This window comes from Carcharhinus amblyrhynchos, chromosome 6, assembly GCF_965287045.1.
Source record: "Carcharhinus amblyrhynchos chromosome 6, sCarAmb.v2.hapA, whole genome shotgun sequence".
NCBI classification, from domain to species: domain Eukaryota; kingdom Metazoa; phylum Chordata; class Chondrichthyes; order Carcharhiniformes; family Carcharhinidae; genus Carcharhinus; species Carcharhinus amblyrhynchos.
The window spans coordinates 94674351-94700674 of NC_137329.1; the positions used below are offsets into that span (position 1 = coordinate 94674351).

At 41.8% G+C, this 26324-nt stretch overlaps 1 protein-coding gene across 2 annotated transcripts in view; it reads left to right on the top strand.

Annotated features, from left to right (window-relative positions):
• slc13a4 (solute carrier family 13 member 4) overlaps positions 1 to 26324 on the top strand; it is a 91153-nt gene that overhangs the window by 51542 nt on the left and 13287 nt on the right. For both annotated transcript variants that reach the window (XM_080190999.1, XM_080191000.1), the window contains exons 4-11: positions 1163 to 1368; positions 3953 to 4001; positions 7551 to 7605; positions 14449 to 14615; positions 15473 to 15592; positions 18576 to 18677; positions 18771 to 18872; positions 23030 to 23136. In XM_080190999.1, coding sequence (XP_080047125.1) covers positions 1163 to 1368; positions 3953 to 4001; positions 7551 to 7605; positions 14449 to 14615; positions 15473 to 15592; positions 18576 to 18677; positions 18771 to 18872; positions 23030 to 23136 — 908 coding nt within the window. The remainder of the gene's footprint in view (positions 1 to 1162; positions 1369 to 3952; positions 4002 to 7550; positions 7606 to 14448; positions 14616 to 15472; positions 15593 to 18575; positions 18678 to 18770; positions 18873 to 23029; positions 23137 to 26324) is intronic.

Genomic DNA, 26324 nt, shown 5'->3' on the forward strand with positions numbered 1-26324 from the left:
TAACAACTCCTTTTCTACTCAATTTCCCTTGAATCATCTCTGTTGGATCAAAGAGGCAGTTTAACTGTGAATTAACGAATTCCTAGTCTCTGTCAAGGCTGGCATGTAGGGGCTATCCACCACAAACATGCTAATGATACTTTTCTCCCAATTTGGTACAGGGATGTTGTCCCTTGGAACTGACTAATATTGATCCTGCTCAACTACAAGTCTGCCACAGGAGCAAGGCTACTCGTATCGTTGCTGCTCTGACTTTATGTTTGGATGCCAGCCTGAGGTGGCTTGTTATTTAATAACCTGATAAAACCACAACATCTACCTCAATCCACCTTATACTGTAAATGTCAGAACCCTTAGGGACATTAACATACAGAAGGATCTGGGCATGCAGATCCATAGTTCCCTAAAAAGTAGGTGGCGAAAGTAATTAAGAAGGCATATGGCATGCTTGCCTTCATTATCCAGGGCATTGAGTGCAGGAGTTGGAAAATCATGTTACACTTATATAAAACTTTAGTTAGGCCACATTTACAGTATTGTGTGCAGTTCTGATCACCACACTACCAGAAGCTTTGGAGAGAGAGAGCAAAGAAGGTTCACTAGGATGTTGCCTGTTCTCAAGTGTGTTGGCTGTGAGGAGAGGTTGAATAAGCTAGGATTGTTTTCACTGGAAAGATGGAGGCTGAGGGAAGACCCAATTAAGGTCTACAAAATTATGAGAGGCATATACAGGGTGGATAGTTGGAGGCTTTTTTCCTAGGATGGAAGTGTCAATTACAAGGGGGCACAGGTTCAAGGTGTGAGGGGGCAAGTTTAAGGAAGATGTGCGGGGGAGGTTTTTCAAGCAGAGAGTGGTGGGTACATAGAACACGCTGCCAGAAGAGGTGGCGGAAGCAGGCACATTAGCAACATTTATGAGGCCTCTGAATGGGTACATGAAAGAGCAGGGAATAGAGAGAAACAGACTGAATAAGGGCGGAAGATTTTTTAAATTTAGTTAGGGTATCATGATCAGCACAGACTTGGAGGGCTGAAGGGCCTGTTCCTGTGCTGCACTTTGATCTTTGTTCTAATCACCAGTACCAGGCAGAATCAGAATCTCCCTTCTCCTGTTTGGTAAATTCTCAGTTTACAAGCACTGTATTTATTTACTGTCTCACAGGTTGGTGCTTGGGTTCATGTGCTGTACCGTATTCTTATCCATGTGGCTCAGTAACACCTCCACTACTGCTATGGTGATGCCGATTGCAGAAGCTGTGCTGCAGCAGCTCATCAACACCAGCTTGGAATCTGATGTCGAATTAACTGTAATCACGGACACAGACAGCATAGAAGATGCCTACACTAGTTCAGGCTCCCATAAATACGGTGCGTATTGGATAACTGCCACAAGTGTTACTGGTAATAACTCACATTGATCACACACGTTCAGTGAATGTTCAGTCTCCCATCCACATCCTGATTCCTTCTACCTTTCCTCCTCCTTACTTTCTGATGGAGGGCATTAAGTCTGAAACACACAGATCCTTCAGTCACCCAGCAAAATGCCCCAGAAAAAAAAATCCATGAGCTGATTGTCAGAGTTTATGGCACCGTGAACATCACATTAAATCCAATTTAGGTAGTTAAATGCAATCCCATTTTTCTCCTTCCTGCCTTGAAGTATTGGCTTTGCTTGGGATACAATCCAAAGTGAACTTCCAGTACCTCATTCAAGCAAACATCCTTCACGAATGAATGATCATTCAGAGTGTAATGTCTCTCATTAGAACAATGCTAGAATCCATTATGATGGTGATAATAGCAGTACATTTAGAAAATCATTATGCAATTAGGCAGAGTCAATGTGGTTTTGAGAAAGAGAAATTGCGTTTGACTAATTTATTACATTTATTCAAGGAAGTAACTAGCAACATGGCTGAAGGGGAATCTGGAGATTTGGTTTACTTACAATCCCAGAAGGCATTCCTCAAGATTCCACATCAAAGGTTACAATGCAAAAAAGAGCCACCTTGAAGTGGGTAACATATTAACATGGATGGAAGATTGGTTAATTAACAGGAAGCAGAGAGTAGGAATAAATGGGTCATTTATGGATTGGCAAACTGTTACTATGGGAATGCCACATAGGGATCAGTCTGGGCCTCAACTATTTCCAAACTTTATTATGATTCGGATGAAGGTGCTAAAGGCATAGTAGCTAGATTTGCTGATGACACAAAGATAATTAGGAAAATAAGTTGTCAAGAGGACAGAAAGCATCTCCAGAGGGATAGAGATAGGTTAAGTGAGTGGGCAAAAATTTTGTAGATAGAGTATAATGTCGGAAAATGTGAATTGTCCACTTTGAAAAGAAAAGCAGTGTATTATTTGAATGGAGAGAGGAATATTGGTATCCTGTTACTTGGATCACAAAAAGTTGATGTGCAGGTGCAGCAAGTGATTAGGAAGGCAAATGGAATATTGGTGTGTATTGCAAGGAGAATCAAGTATGAATGTAAGAAAGTTATGCTACAGTTGTACAGGGTGTTGACGAGACCACATCTGAAATATTGTATGAAATCTTGGCCTTCCTATTTAAGAAAGGGTATAACGGTATTAGAAGCAGTTCAGAGAAGTTTCACTTGACTGATTCCTGGAATAAAAGGGTTATCTAATGAGGAAAGGTTGAACACAATAGGCCTATACCCATAGGAACTTAGAAGAATGGGAGGTGAACTTATTGAATCATATAAGATCCTGTGGAAACTTGACAGAGTGGATGCTGAGAGAATATTTCTCTTTCTGAGGGAATCAAGAACCAGGGAGTATTATTTCAAACTCAGGAGCTCTCCCATTTAAAAATGGGATGAGGAAATTTTTTTTTCTCTCAGGGGGTCATTAACCTATAGAACACTTTTCCTGAGAGATCAGTGGAGGTAAAGTCATTGAATATGTTCAAGGTTGAGTTAGATAGATTCTTGGTCATCAAGGGAGTTAAGGGTTATGGGAGTAGATATGAAGGTTCAGTTGAGACCACAATCAGGTCAGTCATGATCTTATTGAATGGCGGAGCAGGCTTTATGGCCAAATGGCCTACTAGACTCCTAATTCTTGTGGGTTAGGTATCATCAAGCTTGTGCTGACCCAAGATTATCTATCAAATGATAAGTTTTCTTAAAGGGGTGACTCGATCATGATCAGGGGAGAATAGCTTAGCTAACTTGTTTCCTTTCCTGAGCTTAGAGGCATTAATGTTATTGGTAGCAGCTCAGCTGCAGGGCAGGATTTTCCATTCTCTGCACAGAGTGCTAACTGAGATGAGAAAACTAGTGTACAGCTCACTGGCTGTACAGCCGGGTTCTCTCTTTAGATAATCCAGCACTCTGTGCAAAAGAAAATCTGGAGGTGTGGCTCACACCATCAGCAGGTTGGGGCTGGAAAAAGCTGGCAGCCGGGAATCCTGAGATCGGGCCACTCTTTTTAAAGGGCATTGCTCGCTGGCAGCCTGGGCACTGCCAGCGGCAGTGCAGGAGGCAGTGCCAGGGCACGTCTCTCTCCCCTCATGGCTATACTCACATGTGCTTTAAATAGCCAGTCGTAAATCTCACTGATGTCACATCAGCGAGGGGAAGACAAGTTTCAAGGAAGGCAAGGAAGTCCATTAATTATATGGAAATGCATTGAATTGAGCTTCCCACTCTTCCTGGCGGGAACCTTGTTACATCAATGGCGAAGGGTAGGGAAATCAGCATGATTCTTATTTTACGAGTTTCATAGTACTTTGGCGCCCACTGCAAACAGGGTGAAAAATCACCGTCATAGTCCCGACTTATATTAATACAGACCAGAAACCAAAGTTGATCAAATTCAGCAATACTGTGTGCAATACTTTTAATTTGGTGTTTTCCGTTTGCAAAGAAGCTCTCTTTATTGTATGCAAGTTTCATTATCTTCCTCTTCTTGCTTCCAGAAGATGAGAATGAGAAGAAACAGCTGGAACTGATCTACCTTAAAGAAAAGTAAGTTTCATCATATGCATGTGCACCCAGAAAGGGAAAATGGACTCCAGAAATGGGGCAGGTGTAGTGAACAGGGTTAGAATACTTTTTGTGCCCTCCTTCCCGGAAAGTTAGCATTTTCAATTTATTTGGTGAATCATTTAAATTGAGCTGTTAAATATTGATAATTATTGGTGTGTTTACTGGAGGAAAGGAACTAAAATTAATTCTGTATTCTGTGAATGCTTAATCGATAAATCATAAAGTTTATCAATTAATAATTGCTGTTTGCTTCCCAACAATAAGTCAATCTCAAAGTGAGAATCCTCTGAGGTGAGCATGGTAGTATGCTTGATTTAAACTTTCAGTCAGATCTTTTTAAAAAAACACTTTCAGCAATGATTTAAAAGTCTTCAGGTTCCTTCATGACACCAGGGCCAGAATTCCACAGCCATTGACACCAGTGGGATTCTCTGGTCCCGCTGCAGTGAATGGAGATTTTACTGAGTATCGAATTCTCTGCCCTCACTGGCAGTGATAGCAGGATGTGAATGGCAGATTTCAAAGGGCATGTAGGACAAGCATACTGGAGTTACAGGTTATAAGGGACATGCCCTGGATATTATTAGGAGTTACATGGGATATTCCATGAGATGAAAAAGGATAGAGGGATAAATTAGGGTGAATGGAAATATAGAAAGTGGAGTATATAAAGATGAGGAAAAATGCAGTAAGATGTGAGAAACATACAGACCCTGATGAATGTAACATTTAAGAACTTTGTTGTAGTTAGTATATGTATTTGAATAAACAAACTAGCTCATGACAGAAAAATAGTACATTTCTGGAGCATGTCCATGATAATTTTCTACAGCAGTGTATTCCAGAGCCAATGGGATGGGCAGACGCTACCCACAGTAAACTGGGCAAATCTGGTAATGGGTTAAATGACAGAAGTTGGTACAGTGGTTAGTACAACTTGTGGGTTAACTGGCGCCTACTATGAAAAGGCAAGGAAACGTTTTCGACAAAAGAGAATATTTTGGAGAACGTCAGGTCTGGTGACCAGAATTAACTTAACGTGATTCAGAGCCAGCTTACCCCCTATAGGGCAAAACTCTACTTGCCAAAAAAAGACAGCCATGAGCAATGAAAGAGGCCTGAGACAATGTAAAACTCAACAAAACTGTTTTCAAACATGCAGACCCAAAGTACCAATCCCAGTGACTGGGAAAGCATCGCATGACACCAAAGGATAACAAAACAAATAGAAAGAACCAGAAAAGGGAGAACAAAAAGACACTTGCAAGGGATATCAAAGTCAACATGTCAATTTTTAATAATTATTTTAAGGAAAAGAGGGTAGTCAGGAGCAATGTGAATCCCTTGGCAATTTATTATGTTAACATTGTCAATAAAAATAAAGAGGCGGACATGCTAACTAATTATTTTGAGTGAAAAATAATTCACTTCAAGGAAAATAATACAGAATCAGTAACAACAGCCCGCCCAAGTTAATGCAAGCAAAATAACAGTAAATAAATAATTCTGCTAAAGAGTGACAAAGAGAACTCAGATAATTTTCATCCCAAGAAAGGAATAAGTGAAAATGTTCAGATGCTTAAACTATAATCTTCCAAAGTTCTCTCAATTCAGGAACCGTTCCTTTTGGATTGGAAAATTGCAGATGTCACTCAATCATTTAAGAAGGGTGACATTCAAGGGAAACCAGGAAACCATATACAACTTAGCCTAACCTCTGCTATCAAAAATTGCTGGAGTTTATAATTAAGGATAGAGTTACTGTGAACTTTGAACATTTTCAGCTGGACAAACTCAGCAGGGATTTGCAAAGGTATAGGTCAATGAACCTGATTGAATTTTTTGAAGAGGCAACTAAGGTAGCTGACAGGGAAATGCCTGTTGGTTATATGAACTCTCAGAAGGCATTTGATAAAGTTCCTCATAATAGGTGAGATGTGACTAATGTTGTCCCTCAAGCATTTGTGTTGGGTCCCAACTATTCACTGTATTTATTCATGACTTAGATGATGGGGTGGCATGATGGCACAGTGGTTCGCACTGCTGCCTCACAGCGATAGAGGTCTAGATTTGATTCCCAGCTTGGACAACAGTCTGTGTTGAGTCTGCATGTTCTCCCTGTGTCTGTGTGGGTTTCCTCCGGGTGCTCTGGTTTTCTCCCACTGTCCAAAAGAAGTGCTGGTTAGGTGCATTGGCCATGCTAAATTCACTCTCAGTGTACCCAGACAGGCATCAGAGTGTGGCAACAATGGGGTTTTCACAGTAACTTCATTGTAGTGTTAATTGTTATGGTTACGGTCAGAAATTCCAACGTCTTTTATGGAGCCTGCCTGGATCATAAATTTTACACCTTGAATTTGACTAGGATGGGTATATGTTTCACCTTGGGGATGATTCAAATGACCCACTAGAGAGCTTTTATCAAATAAACTTTAATATAGTTAACATATATGGAAAGAAAATTAACAATAACTCTTATCAATTATAAAGAAACAAAACAACCACAATAGCGTATAACCCTTAACAAATGTAGCTAATGTATTCCATTCAAACCAATCTCAGATAAATGATCCTTTTCACAAGTTTAACATAGCAAAGACTGATGTTCACATGATAATGGATTTGAGACCTTTAGAAGAAGTCTGTAGTTCTTTGGATAGACTCAGAACAGTTTGAAGTCAGAATAGCTTTCCTAAACACCAGGGACTATAGGCAAGCCACAAACAACTGATTCCTCCCTTTTGAAAGGCAAAACCTTGCTTTCAGCTAACCAGCAGAATTTCTAACACCAGGGAGAGAGAGAAAGAGACTTCCTTTCAGCTTGATGCCCCTTTTAAAACTAAAACCCAAACTAAACTGCAGTTCAAACTGAAAACAAAAGAATGCGTGTCACCTGACCTGCCAACCAGGTTTTCTCCTAACAATGCAGAATCATAAATGTCCCAGTAAAAATATACAAACCCCTGTTTAAGCAGCAGTAAAAAAACTCTTGTAGACAGCCTGGCAACAATGAGAAAAGCTTGCTTACAACTACAGAGCACATAATTAAAATTAGCACTGTTGCCACTGTACCACCCAAGATAAAGCTACATTACCTACTCCTGTTCCTATATTCCTGTTATCCATAAGATTAGTATGTACCAGTTGTGTGCACATGTTGTTCAGTCTGAACAAGTGCCCAAGATATATATACTGTAAGACTAATCCAATTTACTCAAGTATATCAGTTACAAAACAGGCAATCTAACAATATAATTTGTTCTGCTCATTTGTGCTCAGTCAGAAAGTATACAATGTCCTGGTAGAACTATTAGTTGAATTATTTATAACGCAAAGCAATTCTTTATTTGTGGTCAATGCTCAGGAATGTAGGACTGAATGAAATCTCCAAAGTCTCATTCGTCAGCAGTTATGGATGATGATTAGATGTTCTTTGAGCTAGATATTGAGTGTCTTTCAGCCCACATGAATCTGAGGAAAACAGAGCAGGTTTACTAGAATCATTTAAGCTTCTGTTTACTCTCCTAGTGCAGCAAAGAAGAACCAATTTGACCAGAACATGCTGCCTGAGCCAGAAAAGCAGGTTTGTAGTTTTATCAGATTTGTAAATTTTATCTTGTTTGGCCACTGACTGGATTCTGTTTCTTCCTGTTTTCAGACCCTGCTGTCTTCTTGCAGTAGCCCACTTGTGATGTTTTATTGTTGCTTCATCTCAGGGGATAGGAGAACTGAAAAGCAGAAAATTTGTGCTGTGTATTCTTCATGCTGGGGCTGCCGTACAGACAGTTTTGTGCCAGCGGTGGTTTGACACTTTGTCGCATTTCAACTCATGGAATCGTAGAATCCCTGCAGTGCAGAAGGAGGCCATTTGGCCCATCGAGCCTGCATCGACAACAATCCCCCTCTCCCCCCCCACATCACCATAACCCCATATATTTACCCTGCTAATATCCTGACAATAAAGGGACAATTTGGCATGGCCAATCAACCTAACTCTTTGGAATGTGGGAGGAAACCGGAGCACCCGCAGGAAACCCACGCAGACATAGGGAGAACATGCAAACTCCACACTGACAATCACCCAAGGCCAGAATTGAACCGAGTCCCTGGCGCTGTGAGGCAGCAGTACCACCATGGTGGGAGAAGTGAATCAAACATACTCCAACCAGAGACTTTTAATGGTTCATGAAGTGTTTTCTTAAATTAACCCGTTCTGAGTTTGCTTAATATTCCAAGGATTCTCATGGCCTTAATCTTATAACGTGGAAGAAGAGGGGTCACACTGATCTCTGTATGTAGTAGTGGTTCTTTTTGAATTGTAGCCCTCCTTGGCCAGCAGGCCTGGGCAGGGGGAATGTGGGCATCAGCAACTAAAATTGGGTGAGAATTTATCCATTCATTTTCCATAATAATTTGGCCAAGTACAATTTTAACTTGCAGATGGAAATGATAGCCATTAGAGTTAGCATGGTCCAGGTATGTCAGTCGGACTCTTGGAGACCAAACTGCTACTGCAGCTTAAGACTTGAGCATCAGTGACTTCCTCTGAGCCTCACGAGGAAACCATGAATGTCCCGATGGTGTGATGCATGTAGACTAACTCCAGTAAAGTCCTATCTGAAAGACTGCTATAAAGTAAGATTGCACTTTATATAGCATTTTTCTCAACCATTGGATGCCTCACAACACTTTACATTTGGCAGTGCCGTCACTGATATAGTATAGGAATTGTAGCAGCCACTATGCGCACAACAAACTACCCCAAACTGCATTTGATAACATCCAGATACTAACAAGGGTAAGGCAGCGATTATCCTAAGAGTGACGGACAAGGAATTGATTAAAGCTGAATAAACACTGCCACTACTTAGAGGAGCAATGATAATCTGGGGTGATGTCTTCACGAAAGTGCTCCTCCGTTCCCATGAAGGAGTGCCCTGAAGCCACCAGTGTTTCTAATCTGTAAAAAGAGATATGATGTATATTGGTCAAATTTGCAGATGATGGTAAACTAGGTGGAAAGGCAATTGAGTGTGATAAAACAGCTCAGGAACTACAGAAGAAAGCTAGAAAAATGTTTTCAATGGGGCCCTGTGATTGCAGATGCAAATCAATTTAAATATAATTACAGAGTATTACATATTGGTCAGAAAACACTCAATGAATCAGCTCAAAGAAGCTGAACATGATCGATGGTGAACTCTTAGCCCGGCTCTGCAGAGCAGTAAGAAGCAAAGCAAACAGAATGTTGAGATATTGCCAATATTAATGGGCAAGTTGGGACAGGTTTGAATGCAGGTTGGAGGTGTTAAATCCCCACAAAATGGCCAGCTTGTCAAGAAGCCCGGCATGATTCCCCTAAACTCCCTTTCAGCCTTTTACCTTAAATATATGCCCCCTGCCTATTGACCCATCAACTAATGGAAAAATGCCTTCCTGTCCACCCTCTCTCTGCTTCCCTATCCATCCTGTCCCTGCCTCTCATAATCTGATACACCTTCATCAGGTTCCCTCTCAACCTTTGCTGCTCCAAGGAAAACAGCCTCAATCTATTCAATTTTTCCTCATAGTTCAGTCCCTCCAGCCCAGGCTACATTCTGGTAAATCTCCTCCGCACCACCTCTTGAATCTATGCAGGATGTAACCAATACCAAACTGACCTTTGCCACAGTCCCTTTAAATAAAAATCTTTCTATTGACAAGTGTGGCGCGCCATTCCATCTATACAGTGATTAGGAAACATGGAAATGGGATGGTAATGCTCAGGTGAAGTTAGAGACTTAAAGCAGAAGTCGCTCAGCTTAAAATCAGGGTCCTGACCTGCTGTAACCCCCACCCTCCCCGTCACCACCCTCTCCACTCCTCTGCTATAAGTAAATCTCCATGGTAAAGATTCAGCTCCATATGTCTGAGTCCGTCATTCTGAAGCTGTATATCATTGTCAGATCATAGTTTCAATATTGCAGTCAAGCCATCGATGTATAAGGAAAATATCTAAGTTATGGAAGTGTTGCAGGAAGGGGACAAGAAGCTTATCTCTAGCACCAAAGGACTGGTTTATTGGAAAAAAATGAGAAGTGGAATCTTGCACCTTACATTGCTAAAACTCCTTGGATCTGGCAATGGGTGAAAATAGACATAGGTGAACAGGTCATGTAGACTATTTTATTATCAGCTGTTTGTATGAACCAGCAACCGGCATCAGGACTCACAATCTGTTCAAAATTTCCAATTATTCAAACTCAAACACTTTAATAGATCCAAAAGGTCGAGGCCTTGGTTTAGTATAATATTTGTTCAGCATCTGCAACTAACCACTGATATGCAGAGTAAACATCCACTGAAGCTGTGTTCTGACTGAATCTGTGCAGTGGGAACATGGAAGAATGGAAGCTTATCAGCTGCAGTTTTGACTCGGAGTGAATATAGACATTGATGTGGGTCAAATCTGCACCAGACTGAGCTCAATATCTACTGAGTCTGCAGGCTATGTTCTGTCATAGAATACAAGGTTAGCACTGCCACCTCACAGCGCCAGGGATCCAGTTTCGATTCCTAGCTTGGGCCACTATCTGCGTGGAGTCTGCACGTACACCTCGTGTCTGCATGGGTTTTCTCCGGGTGCTGTGGTTTCCTCCCACATACATGCTGGCTAGGTGCATTGGCCATGCTAATTCTCCCTAAGTGTACCCGAACAGGTGCCAGAATGGGGCAACTCGGGGATTTTCATATTAACTCCATTTCGATGTTAATGTAAGCCTACTTGTGACACTAATAAATAAGTAAATAATGTATAAGGTTAGAAGACACAGGGAGAGAGTGAGGTAGTGGTTGAGTGTGGGACAGAAAGGCCTGTAGGACAAGACATAGTGGCAGGAACTGATGGACAAACATTGTAACTTTGGTATCTGTTTCCACGTGTTATCTATTATCTCTGGATAGTTATTATTGCCCATATATTGGTTCAGAATAGGTAGTCCTTCGATGTCCTAAGATAGAAGAGTTCAAACAAGCTTTGGATTAGTGTTATTAACATCTCTTCTTAATGCAGTGCTTACTACAAAAAAACTAACAGGCTAACCTTGTAAGTTTTAATTGCATTTTCTCCTGTTGCCTGAGTTTCTCTGTTCTGGGAATGCTGCAAAAAAGGACTGGTTTTCTAGTATATTGGGTGAACACATTGCAGAAAGCTTCTGTTCATAGGGTCATGTAGTCATCGAGGTTTACAGCATGGAAATGGGCCCTTTGGCCCAACTTGTCCATGCCGCCTTTTTTTTAAACCACTAAGCTAGTCCCAATTGCCTGTGTTTGGCCCATATCCTTCTATACCCACCTTACCCATGTAACTATCTAAATGGTTTTTCATAGAATCATAGAAACGTACAGTGCAAAAAGAGGCCATTCGGCCCATCGAGTTTGCAACAACCACAATCCCACCCAGACCCGATCCCCATATCCCTACATATTTACCCACTAATCCCTCTAACCTATGCACCTCAGGACACTAAGGGGCAATTTTTAGCATGGCCAATCAACCTAACCTGCACATCTTTGGACTGTGGGGGGGAGACTGGAGCACCCAGAAGAAACCCAAGCAGACATGGGGAGAATGTGCAAACTCCTCATAGACAGTGACCCAAGCTGGGAATCAAACCCGGGTCCCTGGCGCTGTGAAGCAGCAGAGCTAACCACTGTGCTACCATGCCACCCAAGACAAAATTAAAAGACAGAATAGTACTTGCCTTTGCTACTACCTCTGGCAGCTCATTCCAGACACTCAGCACCCTCTGTGTGAAAAAAATTGCCCCCCTGGACCCTTTTGTATCTCTCTCCTCTCACCTTAAACCTATGCCCTCCAGTTTTACCTTTGGGAAGGATGTTGACTATCTAACTGATCCATGCCCCTATAAGGTCATCCCTAAGTCTCCTATACTTCAGGGAAAATGTCCCAGTCTATCCATCCTCTCCTTATAACTCAAACTATCAAGTCCCAGTAACATCCTAATGAACCTTTTCATAGAACATAGAACATAGAACATTACAGCGCAGAACAGGCCCTTCGGTCCACGATGTTGCGCCAACCAGCTTTTAAAAAAAAAACAACACTAACCCACTAATCTAAACCAATCCCATTTCGTCCATAAACCTATCCACAGATCTCTTAAACGCCCCCAAACTAGGCGCATTTACAACTGCAGCTGGCAGGGCATTCCAGTCCCTCACCACCCTCTGGGTAAAGAACCTACCCCTGACATCAGTCCTATAACTACCCCCCCTTAATTTAAAGTCGTGCCCCCTCGTGCTAGCTTTCTCCATCCTAGGAAAAAGGCTATCACTATCTACCCTGTCTAAACCTCTAATCATCTTATATGTTTCAATATATGTTTTCTGCACTCTTTTTAGTTTAATAATATCCTTTCTATAATAGGGTAACCAGAAATGTACAAAGTATTTCAAATGTGGCTGTACCAATGTCTTGTACAACTTAACAAGACATCCCAACTCCAGTTTAGCCCACAGACAGGAAGTGGCGTGTTATGTTAATTCTGTGCCTTGGTCACCCCATCTCCATCACTGCTCTGCTGCACAGTTACAGTGATGTTTGAGGACCATTAGGCGCATTGCAGCCTTTTGGGTGAATTCCAGGCCAGAACTCAATTCTGTTTCCTCTTCTTTGCATTTTTCAGTTTTTTTCTTAATTTCATTTTCAGATAGCAACATGCCTTCTCTGGGCACATTATGGATGGAATCTTACGGCTATTCATGCCCGCTGACACTGCAAACCAGGATGGCTCAGCCAAATCTCCATTCACGGCAGTGGGAGCGGAGAATCCCACTAGTGTGAACGGCTGGAAAATTCAGGCCCTTTTGTTTAGTTGCTTCTTATCTGCCTCATCACCATTCCCTCTGGTCTTGTCGGACTAACTTTTTGTCATTTATTCTCTTTGCACTTCTCCCCTAACACAGATCTTCCTTTTGTCCTTGTCCCATGCATCACTTGTGTGAAATTTCATACATCTCAAACTTTTCCACTTCTGGTTTCTCACCCAACACACCATCTGTTTCTCACTGATGCTGAGTATTTCCAGCCTTTTCTCTTATTTATTTCAGATATCCAGCATTTGCAGTGGCTGCTTTTTAGCTCATTGTCCAGTAATCCCAAGAACTAAGTGACTATTTTTATGTATGAATGGGCCCACATTTCCCATTGTGTTCCACAGGGAGAGAGGGTGAAAAATGTACTGGATCACCACCCAGTTTTTAGCGTGTCAGGATTACTGCTCAAAGTGAGAGTGGGAACAGGAAATAGTGCATGTGCAAACTGAACTAAATGAGTCAGTAATAATGAAGTGACAGTCTACGTGATTTTCAGTCAATTGCCTCATAAAACAGCCACGAAAACACAGGTGAAGCAAACATGCTTGCTTGCCAGTGTTAGCTGATCAAGGTTAAAGTTCACTTTAAAGGGACCATTGTAATCGGAATGCGATTGCTTGAGTTATTTTTTGTGTCTCTCCAGCAGTTTCAGTTGTGCTGTTTAAAAGTGCTGACTCACGCTTTAATCTTTTGAGGAAATGAACCAAGATTAACAGCGCAATTAGTCAGAGGTCAGAATTCCTGTCCCACTAAACCTCAGTTAGTGCATGAGGACTAGAGGAAAATCCAGCTTTGAGTTTTGTCAGGCATTTGACCATGGAGGCCATATAGAATCATAGAATCCTATAGTGCAAAAGGAGGCCATTCGGCCCATTGAGTCTGCACCAATCGCAATCACACCCGGGCCATATCCCCGTAACCCCATGCTTGATGCAAGCTTGATCTTTCTTTGCACTAAATATATTCTCAAAGTGGAGACTGGGTAGATTCTCAATACACAGGATTCCTGTGACAAGTGTTGTCTTAAGATACCTCAGCTGATATTATCTAAACATGAACAAACAGGGATTGAACCTGAAACCTTCCTGATCCGTTGGGTCGCACTGTGTGCTCATTTTAATATCATAAAAGCCTTATGTCTTTTGTTTACTGCACCATTAGGAATTCCCTTTACCACACACAAATGTGTCAATTATAAGCGATGCTTAGAGCAGTACAATTTTCTCTTGCTTTCCATTCCCTAGATCTCCTGACCAGATCTGCTGATGATGAGAATAAAAGTGTGGTAAGGTGGCTCCTTTAAGGGGTCATACTTTGAGAGACACATTTTGGGCTTTATTACTGATCACCTCCTGTGAAATTGCTGTGTATAAAGATTGGATGAGGACAAGGATGGCCTTCTCTATGATGCCATGCATCGATGGAGCAGTTTGCAGATGCTCATGCATAATGGCTCATGCCAAATTATGGACATGATATTTATTGGCGGGATAGGCTGGTTTAATATTTCCCTGTTACTTTCATGCTGTTGCTCCTTGATTTTCTATAGAACCAGATTGCGCACAGTAAAGAATACAGCAATAAATACAAAACGAAGCATGACCACATGATCTGCAAGTGTCTGTCACTGAGCATCACGTATGCTGCCACAATTGGAGGCCTCATGACAATCACGGGAACCTCAACCAACCTCATCTTTGCTGAACAATTCAACAAGTAAGATCATCCATTCTTAAGCTGTTTGGCCTGTCAGATTGACACAAGAATAAACTTTTCCTGCAGAACCACATAAGGATGTTATTTCCCTGAAAGACTTGAGCAGCAATGAAGCTTCCACCTATCAATAATATATGTTATGGACACAGGTTGAGTTTGTCGTGCTTGTTTCATTTGGGAAAGAGATATTTATAAAATCTAATTGAAGTCTACAAGATAATAAAGGAAATTGACAACTTTTGCCACCAGGGTGGCACAGTGGTTAGCTCTGCTGCCTCACAGTGCCAGGGAACTGGATTCAATTCCAAACTCCAGTGACTGGGCTCAGCCAAGGTAACAGTTGCAATATAACAAACCACCCATTTGTGCGGAGTTTGCATATTCTCCCTGTGTCTGTGTGGAGTTCCTCTGGGTGCTCCAGTTTCCTCCCACGTTCTGAAGATGTCCGGGTTAAGTTGATTGGGCACGATAAAGTGCCTCTTAGTGTCAGGGGTATTAGCAGGGTAAATACATGGGGTTACAGGGATAGGGCCTGGGTGGGTTTGTTGTTGATGCAGACTCAATGGGTCAAATGGCCTCCTTCTGCACTGTAGGGATTCTGTGAACATTGATCCAGACAAATTGTTCTCTTGGGTAAAGAATTCAGGGCGTATGTCAGGGGACACAGGTTAAAAATTAGGAAGGTAGGAATGAGAAGGGAGATTAGGTGGAATAATTTGATTGCTACATGTGCACTCAATGCCTTGCTATTCTAAGTTCCTGGTGAAATCAGTGCCAGCATCTAGTGCTAAACTATCTGCTATTGGTTAATGCCAGTCTTTAATTTTGCCTGATATCTGCCTGTTTGTATTTAACAGTCGCTACCCAGATTCACGATCCATCAACTTTGGAACCTGGTTTGTTTTTAGTTTTCCTATTGCCATCATCATGTTAGTGCTGACCTGGATATGGATGCATTGGCTATTCCTGGGGTGCAAGTAAGTATGGAGTTGAAACCACTAAACCAATGACCTCCCGTAGTAGCACTATGTAAGAGTTGATTTTCGGAGTTCTTGAACACAGCAAGGTACATCATTAGCGTTGGTTTGTGATTTGCATCAATCTGCCTGCATGTGACAAATCAGAAAAATCTACCCCATTGCAGCACTGGTGTAGCAATTGTTTGTTCCACCACCCAATAAGAAGTCTGACAACACCAGGTTTAAGTCCAACCGATTTATTTGATAGTAAACTCACAAGCTTTTGAGGTTTACCTCTTCGTCACCACTTCGCCAGTATAATTAAAGATTCCATGCACCCTGGACATTCTCTGTTCCACCTTCTTCCATTGGGAAAAAGATGCAAAAGTCTGAGGTCACGTCCCTGCTGGTGCTAGACTTTTGAATGGACTTACCTTGCATTAAGTTGATCTTTCTCAACACCCTAGCTATGACTGTAACATTACATTCTACACTCTCTCGTTTCCTTCTCTATGAACGATATTTTTGTCTGTATGGTACTCAAGAAGCAATACTTTTCACTGTTAGTTAGTACATGAGACAATAATAAATCAAATCAAATAGGGGCAGAATTTTACGAGAATGATTCTAAGTGTCCGGCTAGCATGAAAATGGGAGAGTTCCCGATCCGCTTATTGTTCAAGTTTTCACACTCAATTTGATGCACTTAGTCATTGAAAAAATGGTGTAGACTTTCTAGCTGCTGCAGGCAGCGAGCTGGGCTTAATTCACCAGCCAACGTGTACTGCACATGTGCAAACCTCTGATTCTGCTCAATAGCAACAGCAGGTGTCTGACAGACAGACAGAGAGCTCTCAGGCCCCTGCTGCTGAAGCTAGTCCGAACACAGTCCCCCACCACTGCAACCACAGGCCTGAGGCCGATCATGAGCCCCACAATTTTTGGGCATCTAGTCCCCCTCGCCACCCAGACTGATCGTGGTCCCCCTCCCCCCGATCCGACCCTTTTGCAAAGTGACAGCAGGCCCCTGTTCTCCCCAATCTGGCTGCCCCTTCATGTCCCGCCAAGGTGCCCACTGGGCATTGCCCATGTGCCAGGCTGGTAGTGCCATGGTGACAGGCTGACACTGCCCAAGGGGTATTCCCCCCCCTTGCTCTCAGCCTCCACAGGGAGCCTCAATCTCCTCCAGTTCCACCAGTGAGGCCAACATGTCTGTTCCCCATTCATGGGGAGCAGGCATTTACCTCAGCAGCAAGGACCTCTCCCAACGAGGCCATAAAGGCAGGTGAGCCTGGACAATTGAGTGCCAGGCTCGTTAAACACATGTAAATTCAAATTTAAATATATTTAAATAAATTATTCAGCCTCTCACCCATTTCTAACCACACTGGAATTCCAGCTGTCGTAAAATCACAAGAGCCGAGAAATCGGGTCTGATCCTAATGTAAAATTCCATCCTAGGAGTGCAAACTCAAATCATTACCTTCTAGGTGTTGCTACATCTATGCTTTGTAAAATCCAAACATATCTTAAATACACTTAGTTATCATAGAATCCCTACAGTGCAGAAGGAGGCCATTCAGCCCTTCAAGCCTGCACCAGCAACAATCCCACCCATGACCAACCCTTTAACCCACGTATTTACCCTGCTAATCCCCCTGACATTAACAGACAAGATGTGGATATGCCGGCGTTGGACTGGGGTAAACACAGTAAAAAGTCTGACAACACCAGGTTTCAGTTCAACTGATTTTTTTGATAGTAAATTCACTAGCTTTCAGGTTAGCCCCTTCCCTTTCAGGGAACATGCCAGATCACTGAAATTTTATTGAACTGGCATTGAAATCAGTGCAGAGAAGGTTCATTAGATTGATTCCTGGGTTGAGGGCATTATTTTATGATGAAAGGATGAGCAGGTTAGGTCTAAACACATTGTTGTTTGGAAGAATGAGAGGTGATCTTAGTGAAGATTCTGAGGAGCTTTGATGGAATAATTGTTGAGAGGGTGTTTCCTTTTGTGGAGAGCACAGTATCTGGAGCCACAGTTGAAAAGTAAGGAGTTTGCCGATGAAGATGAGGAGGAATTTCTAAGGCGAGCAATCCTGTGGTGAGTAACTCACCTGATGAAGGGGCTAATCCGAAAGTTAGTGAATTTACTATCAAATAAAACGGTTGGACTGAAACCTGGTGTTGTCAGACTATTAACGGACAATTCAGCATGGCCAGTCCACCTAACCCTCACATCTATGGATTGTGGGAGGAAACCGGAGCACCTGGAGACAACCCACGCAGACCCGGAGAACATGCAAACTCCATACAGACAGTGACCCAAGCCGGGAATCAAACCTGGGCCCCTGGCGCTGAGAGACAGTAGTGCTAAGCACTGTCACCCTTAGTATTTCACCCAGACCAAGGCATTTGATCATTGTCCTAAAAATACCAGAGCTTCTACAAAACAGTCTGTTATCTGCCATTTACAGAGGAAAAGAAGATGGTTTTATTTTGAGAAGGTTATAATATGAGAAGAATATCATGAACTACCTTCAGCAGGAGAAGGACTTGTTGTCTCAGGCATCAATTGTTGAAAATCATCACACATTACGTGGTGTGAATTACCAGTCTGTTTGGATCATTGTAGATCAGGGACTCAATCTTCCTAGTACATTTTGGGAAACTTGCTCAGTGCAAATTTCCCAAAACACATATCATATAATCCAGGAGCTTTTAGATTTTCAATCCATTGAAAAGCAGCCAAGATTTTTTGATACACGTTGGCGCTTGAGAAGATTCCTCACTGTTGCGAAGGAAGACTTATGCCATAGTGGGAGATAATTTTTAAATGCCATAAGGACTTGGGACAAATGTTTCAATGCAATTGTGTCCTTCCCACAAGCATCCACATTCTACACACAATGCTTCTACTTAAATGGGGTAACAGTTTTCCGTCAGTCAGAACAAGGAGGTTGTACACCCTGTTTCATATATCAATCTTTCATTTCAGTTTTAAGGAAACATGTTCTCTTAGTAAAAAGAGGAAGACAAAACGTGAGGAAATGTCTGAAAGGAGAATTCAAGAGGAATACGAAAAATTGGGGCCATTTAGGTATGAGGGTCTGCTTCTTCCCGACTGTTAGAAAATTTAGAGGATATACAACTTACAACTTTCTTGAATTCTCTTCCATTTTTAATTTTTCAGCTATCCAGAAATGGTGACTGGAATTTTCTTTGTGCTAATGACATTATTATGGTTTACCCGGGAACCAGGATTTGTTCCAGGATGGACGTCGCTCTTTGAAAGGTAAATCCAACATTTCAGCATTCCAGTAACCTTCTTATCCTGGGGCCTGTCCATCATTATCAACACACAGGTCCTGTTAACCAGTCCCACCACAACACTGATCCAGCCATCAAGTCCCGCCACAGCACTGATCATTCACCTAGTCGCATCACCACAACACTAATTAATTGTGTTTGACAAATTTAAAACTTAAAAATTTGGGGCAGGAGAAGGCTACCAGCCTCTCTAACCTGCTCTGCCATTCAATAGGATCATGGCTGATCTAATTGTGGCCTCAACTCTGTATTCTGCCTATCCACAATAACCTTAATTTATTGAAGATGAAATAAGCAGGGTGAATAAAGGGAAACCAGTAGATGTCATGTATGTGGATTTCCAAAAGGCATTTGATCAAGTGCCACACGAGATAAGAGCACATGATTTTGTGTGATACCTTAGCATGCATAGCGGATTGACTAACTAACAGGAAACAGAGAATCAGGATAACTGGGTCAGTTTCAGGTTGGCAATAATTAGTGGAGTGCCCCAGGGATTAGTACTGAGAATTCAACTCTTTACAATTTATGTTAATGACGTGGAGGAAGGCACAGATTGTATTTCCGATTGCCAGAATTGCTGACAATACAAAGATGGGTAGGAAACCAAGTTCTGTCGGGGACAGAAAGCATCTGCTAAAGGATATAGACAGGATTAATGAATTGGCAAATTTGGCCGATGGAGTATAGTGTGAGAATTTTCTGTTATCTGGCACTGTATCAATTGGCACTCTCTAGTACCCGGAACTGCTGTAATTTATCTGTTTGTTGACTGGACATGTCTCTCATCCCTCAGAAGCTGAAGTTAACATTTGTTTCTGAGTGATTACGTTCACTGTTCCTTGTTAATCCATTTCTTATGCTAATAATTGTGAAATTCATGGGTAGCGGTTATTGGCAGTTTGTCATCACTCCAGTGTGAGCCTCACATTGTCCTCTTGCAAGCTTTCTAAAATTCAAGCAACTTTGGCTTAGGGTTTTTGAGTGGACTATAGACATGGAAACATATCAGGGAGGGGACAAGTTACTGGGATTCTTTGTACCAGGAGGCAGCCACACCTCTTAGGACAGGGGGTCATCTGATTTGGTCAGGGACAGGAGAGTGTGACTGCAAGTGATGTGGGTAAGGGGAGTCAGAGGACAGGAGCCTCAGCCTTTACAATTGTCCAACAGTGTAGAGATTTTTTTCAGCTTGTTTTGATGAAAGGGAGGGCTGCAAGGTGGATGATCTAACTGCCCAGAAAGACTCAAAAGATTAATAAGGAGGTAAAAGATAGACTTTGAGAGCAAGCTAGCTATAAATATAGCATAAAGAAATATAAAAACAAGTAGTAAGAGTTTTTATAAATACGTAAAAAGAAAAGAGTTAACAAAATGGGCATTTGTCGTATGGAGAGTGAGTCAGAGAATTGGTGAATTGTTGGAATTGACAGGTGATAAAAGCTCAAGTCCTGATGGACTCCATCCTAGTATCTTAAAGTAAGTATCTATTGAGATAGTTGATGCATTGGTATTAATTTTCCAAAACTTCCTAGATTCGGGGAAAGTCCCATTAGATTGGAAGATAGCAAATGTAACTCCATTATTCAAAAAGGGAGGGAGACAGAAAGTGGGAAATCAAAGGCCAGTTAGCCTATATCTGTCGTAGGTATCAGTCATAGGAAAAATGTTAGAAGATATTATTTAAAAGGTTATAACAGGGCACTTGGATAAGCTCAAGATAATCAGGCAGAGTCAACAGGGTTGTGTACAAGGGAAATCATGTCTAACCAGCTTATTGGAGCTCTTTGAGGAAGCAACCTATGCTGTGGATAAAGGAGAGCCATGGTGTAGAGGTGCTGGCATTGGACTGGGGTGGGCACAGTAAGAAGTCTAACAACACCAAGTTAAAGTCCAATAGGTTTATTTGGTATCACAAGCTTTTGGAACGCTGCTCCTTCATCAGGTGAGACTCCAAATAAATCTATTAGACTTTAATCTGGTATTGTGAGACTTCTTTCTGTGGATAAAGGGGAACCAGTGGATATATTACATTTAGATTTCCAGAAGGCATTTGACAAAGTACCACATCAAAGATAAATACAGAAGATAAAAGCTCAAGCTATAGGGGGCTAACAGGAAGCAGAGAGTAGGCGTAAACAGATAATTTTCAATTTGGCAAAATGTAATGAGCGGTGTGCCACACCGACCACTATTGGGCCTCCAACTGTTTACAATTTATATAAATGATTTAAGTGATGGATTGAAGGGATAGCTACTAAGTTTGCTGTAGGCACTAAGATAAGTGGGAAATTAAGTTGTGAAGAGGACATAAGGAGGTTGCAAAAAGATATAGATAGGTTAAATGAATGATCAAAATGGTCAATGGAATATAATGTTGGAAAATGTGAAACTGTCCATTTTGGCAGGTAGAATAAAGAGAAGGACATTATCTAAATGGTGAAAGATTCTGAGGTGCAGAGGGATCTGGGTGCCTAGTGCATGATTCACAAAAGGAGAGTATGCAGTTACAGCAAATGTTAGGAAAGCTAATAGATCAGTACTATTTATTACAAGGAGAATTGAATACAAAGATGTACAAAAGGTTATGCTGAAGGACATTCACAGGACCACATTTAGAGTACTGTGTACAATATTGATCACCTTATTTAAGGAAGGATGTTATTACATTGGAATATATTCCGAGAGGGTTTACTAAATTAATACCTGAAATGTGGGTAGGGTGTCTTATGAGAAAAGGTTGGACAAACTAGACTTGTCTACACTGGAGTTTAGAAGAGTAAGAGCTGACTTGATTGAAACATATTAGATCCTGAGGCGTCTTGGCAGGATGTGAAGTGGGTATGAAGTGGATGTTTCCTCTTGTGGGAGAATCTAGAACTAGGGGTCACTGGTTAAAAACTAGTGGTCACCCATTTAAAGTGGAGATGAGGCTAAAGAATTTCATTCAGAAAGTCATGAGACTTTGGAATGCTCTTCCTGAAAAGGTGATGGAAGCAGAATCCATGAATATTTTTAAGGTACAGGTGGATAGATTCTTAGTAAGCAAGGGGGGTGATAGTTACCAGGGGTAGGTGGGATGCAGATTTGAGGTTACTGTCAGATTAGCCATGATCTTATTAAATGGCAGAGCAAGATCGAGGGGCTGAATGTCTTACTCCTACTCCTTGTTTGTAGGTTTATACGGTTGGATGAAAATGCAGAAACCAATTATATCTTAATTGATTTGCATTTTAGATCCACTGGCACCTCCCATTCAGGGAACTTGCCAGATAACTGAAATTTTATTGAACTGGCATTGAAATCAGTGCAGAGAAGGTTCATTAGATTGATTCCTGGGTTGAGGGCATTATTTTATGATGAAAGGATGAGCAGGTTAGGTCTAAACACATTGTTGTTTGGAAGAATGAGAGGTGATCTTAGTGAAGATTCTGAGGAGCTTTGATGGAATAATTGTTGAGAGGGTGTTTCCTTTTGTGGAGAGCACAGTATCTGGAGCCACAGTTGAAAAGTAAGGAGTTTGCCGATGAAGATGAGGAGGAATTTCTAAGGCGAGGAATCCTGTGGTGAGTAACTCACCTCCTGATTTCCAAAAGCATGCCTACCATCCACAAGGCTCAAGTCAGGAATGTAATAGAATACTCTCTACTTGATGAGTGCAGCCCCAGAGGGTCATTAATCTTTGGGATTCTCCACCCCGGAAATCAGAGTGATCTGGATTTTTGGATATATCCAAGAGATTTTGAATGTACAGAAATCAAATGCCATGGGAGTGTGGAAGGAAGGGGTGTAGGGGAAGGTAATAAAGTGGAGTTGAGTCCACAATCGGATCAACCTTGATTTTATTGAATGATGGAGCAGGCTCGAGGGGTTGAATAGCCTACTCCTGCTCTTATATCTTATGTTCTCATGTTCATCCACTCAGTCCCACTCCCGCTATGATCCAATGAACAATTCTGACTCCACCCCATTCTTCTCCATTTATGAGTTAAATGAGTTGGGACTTAAAATTTTGCCTCATTTTATGGTCATGAGAAAACACTGACTGACACTGATGTGCCTGAAATCTGTAAAATATCTTTAACAAAGTGTTTTCTAATTATGAATCCCTGTGTCTTTCAGGAAAGGCTACAGGACAGATGCCACTGTTTCCATCTTCCTAGGATTTCTTCTATTCTTGATTCCTGCTAAGAAACCATCTTTCCCATGTTTTGGAAAGATAAGCAATGGTGAGTTCTGATGTCTGTGCTGCTGGCTTCTTTACAATCCTCAAGCTTTTTTCTCTCTTTCATAGCCTGGGCATACAGAGGCAAATCGATAGATTATGTTGTGCTTTTGTTAAGACCAGGCAACTGAGAGAGCCCTTATGATTCAATTGTTAAATGTGGACATCGTAGTCCAAGATCTCTGTTTTGATCTTCAGCTGAATTAACCCAGTCTTAAGTAAGTCCCAATTCTTGAACCTGCTTCACAAGGGATTAGATGGAGGAATTAATTGTTTGCTATTATCATTAATAAAGGCAAAAGAGAATCAACACAATAAGATCTCTTCCTATTCATTCACCTCATCCACCAAGTAGGACAAAAAAATGGACCAACAGAATAGTACCTTATTAGTGATACCAGTCATGGGGATGGAGAGGATGATACTAGTCATGGAGATGGAGAGAGTGATCCGCTTCATGGAGATAGAGAGAGTGATATGTGTCACGGAGGTAGAGTGATATGTGTCATGGAGATAGGGAGAGTGATACGAATCATGGAGATAGAGAGAGTGACATTAGGCATGGTGATAGAGTGACACTAGTCATAGAGATAGAGTCATACTACAAAGTTTATTTATTAGTGTCACAAGTAGGGTTAAATTAACATTGCAATGAAATTACTGTGAAAACCCTCTAGTTGCCATATTCGGGTGCCTGTTTGGGTACACTGAGGAAGAAATCAGCATGGCCAGGGCACCTAGCCAGCACATCTTTGGACTGTGGGAGGAAACTGAAGCACCCAGAGGAAACCCACGCAAATGCGGGGAGAACGAGCAGACTCCACACAGACAGTGACTCGAGGCTGGGAATTGAACCCAGGTCCCTGGCGCTGTGAGGCAGCAGTGCTAACCACGATGCTGCCTTAGGGATGGAGACAGTGATGCTAGTCTTGCTCTCATGCAGTAACACTAAAAGGCATTGGTACTGGTCAGTGACTAGGCATTCCAAATTAAGCAGTCCTGTTCTGCTATCAGGAAAAATTATTTGTGCACATCCCCTTAAATCATGACTGCTGAACTGCTATTTCAGTAACTATTGCTCCAACCAAAGGAGTGATACTACGAATAAACCATTAAACACATCCCTCTATAATCTAAAGAACACAACAGAGGTTTGAAAACATACTTTGTCCATGCATTGAGGATTGTTTGATTGCAAAAGAGCAAGTGATTCTGTGACTAGATAACCGCGTGCTGAGTTCCTGATGTCTTTGCAAGTTTTACAGGTACACCAGCAAAGTTACTGTTTTACTGAAGCACTAATCCAGTAACATGGACTAATGATTCACCCTCATGAATTCAAATCCCACCACAGCAGCTGGAGAATTTAGAGTCATCTGATTAAATTAATCTGGAATAAAAAACTGGTAACCATGAACATGAAACTGCTGGATTGTCATCAAAACTCCTCTGGTTCACTAGTACCCTTGAGGGAAGGATATTTGCTGTTATTGTTAACATACTCTCTTGTTATTTGGAGTCTGATTTAAGTGTAAAATGCCTCAAAGATCTTTAGTTTGGTTATGTACATGGAGAGGAAGACCCATCTTTACATTGAGAATACTCTCCACTATAATGGGTGGCACTATGACCATGCTAAAAAGGATGGCTTCAGAACAGATCTAGCAGTTCAAACCCAACACCCATGAGGTACTGTGAGTCATCAGTAGCAGCAGAACGGTATTCAACCACAATCTGTGACCTTACTGCCCACCATATCTGCCACTCTACCATTACTTTGGATTTGAGCAGTGTACAGAAATATTTTCATTTATTCAAGGGAGGTGGGCTTTGCTGGTTAGGCCAGCATTTACTCCTATCCCTAATTGTCCTTGAGATGGACTATTCCTAATTACTGCCTATCCCCTATTGTCTTTGAGACGGTGGTGAACAGCTTTCTTGAACTGCTGCAGTCCATGTTGTGTCAGTACACCCACAGGACTGGTAGAGAGAAGTTTCCAGGATTTTTACATAGCAACAGTGAAGGAATGCTGACAAGTTTTGGTCATAATGGTGAATGGCTTGGAAGAGAGCTTCCAGTGTGGTGTTGACCAAGGCAGGGCAGTGGATGTTGTATACATGGACTTTAGTAAAGCCTTCGATAAGGTACCTCATGACAGGCTGATACTGAAGGTGAAGTCATATGGGATCTGAGGTGAGCTGGTAAAATGGATACAAAACTGGCTTTGGCATAGAACACAGAGTAGCAGTAGAAGGGTACTTTTCTAACTGGAGCTCTGTGACAAGCTGTGTTCCACAAAGATCTGTGCTGTGGCCTCTGTTGTTTGTAACATATACATGAGTTGGAGAAAAATGTAGATGATCTGATTAGTAAATTTGCAGATGATACAAAAATTGGGCGAGTAGCAGATAGTGAACAGGATACAGGAAGATACAAATTGATTGGGCTGAAAGATGGCCAATGGAATTTACCCCAGATATGATTGAGAAGGTCTACTGCAGAAGGGAAGTATACAGTAAGTGGTAAACCCTTAGAAATATTAGCATGCAGAGGGATTTAGGCACGCAGATCCACAGTTCCTTGAACGTGGCAACTCAGGTGGACAAGGTAGTCAAGAAGGCATATGGCATGCTGGCCTTCATCAGTCGGGGCTGAGTATAGGAATTGGAAAGCTAAGTTGCAGTTGTAGAAGACTGGTTAGGCTGCATTTGGAGTATTACGTACAGTTCTTGTTGCCACACGACCGAAGGATGTTGATGCATTGGAAAGGGTGCAGAAGAGATTTACCAGGATGCTGCCTGATTTGGAGGATATGGACTATGACAAAAGTTTGAACAAACTTGGAATGTTTTCATTGGAGCATCGGAGGATGAGGGGGGACCTGACAGATGTTTACAAAATTATGACAGGCTTAGATACAGTGGATAGCCAGAGTCTTTTCCCCAGGGTCAAAACCTCAATTACTCATAGGTTGAAAATGAGGGGGAGAAAGCTTAAAAGTGATGTAAAGAGCAAGTTTTTCACACAGAGGCTGGTGAATACCTGAAGCGTGCTGCCGGAGGAGGTGGTAGAAGCAGACTCTATAACAAAGTTCAAGAGGCATCTGGATAGGGGATTAGGGGAGGCTATGGCCTAGTGGTATTATCACTAGACTATTAACCCAGAAACTCAGCTAATGCCCTGGGGACTCA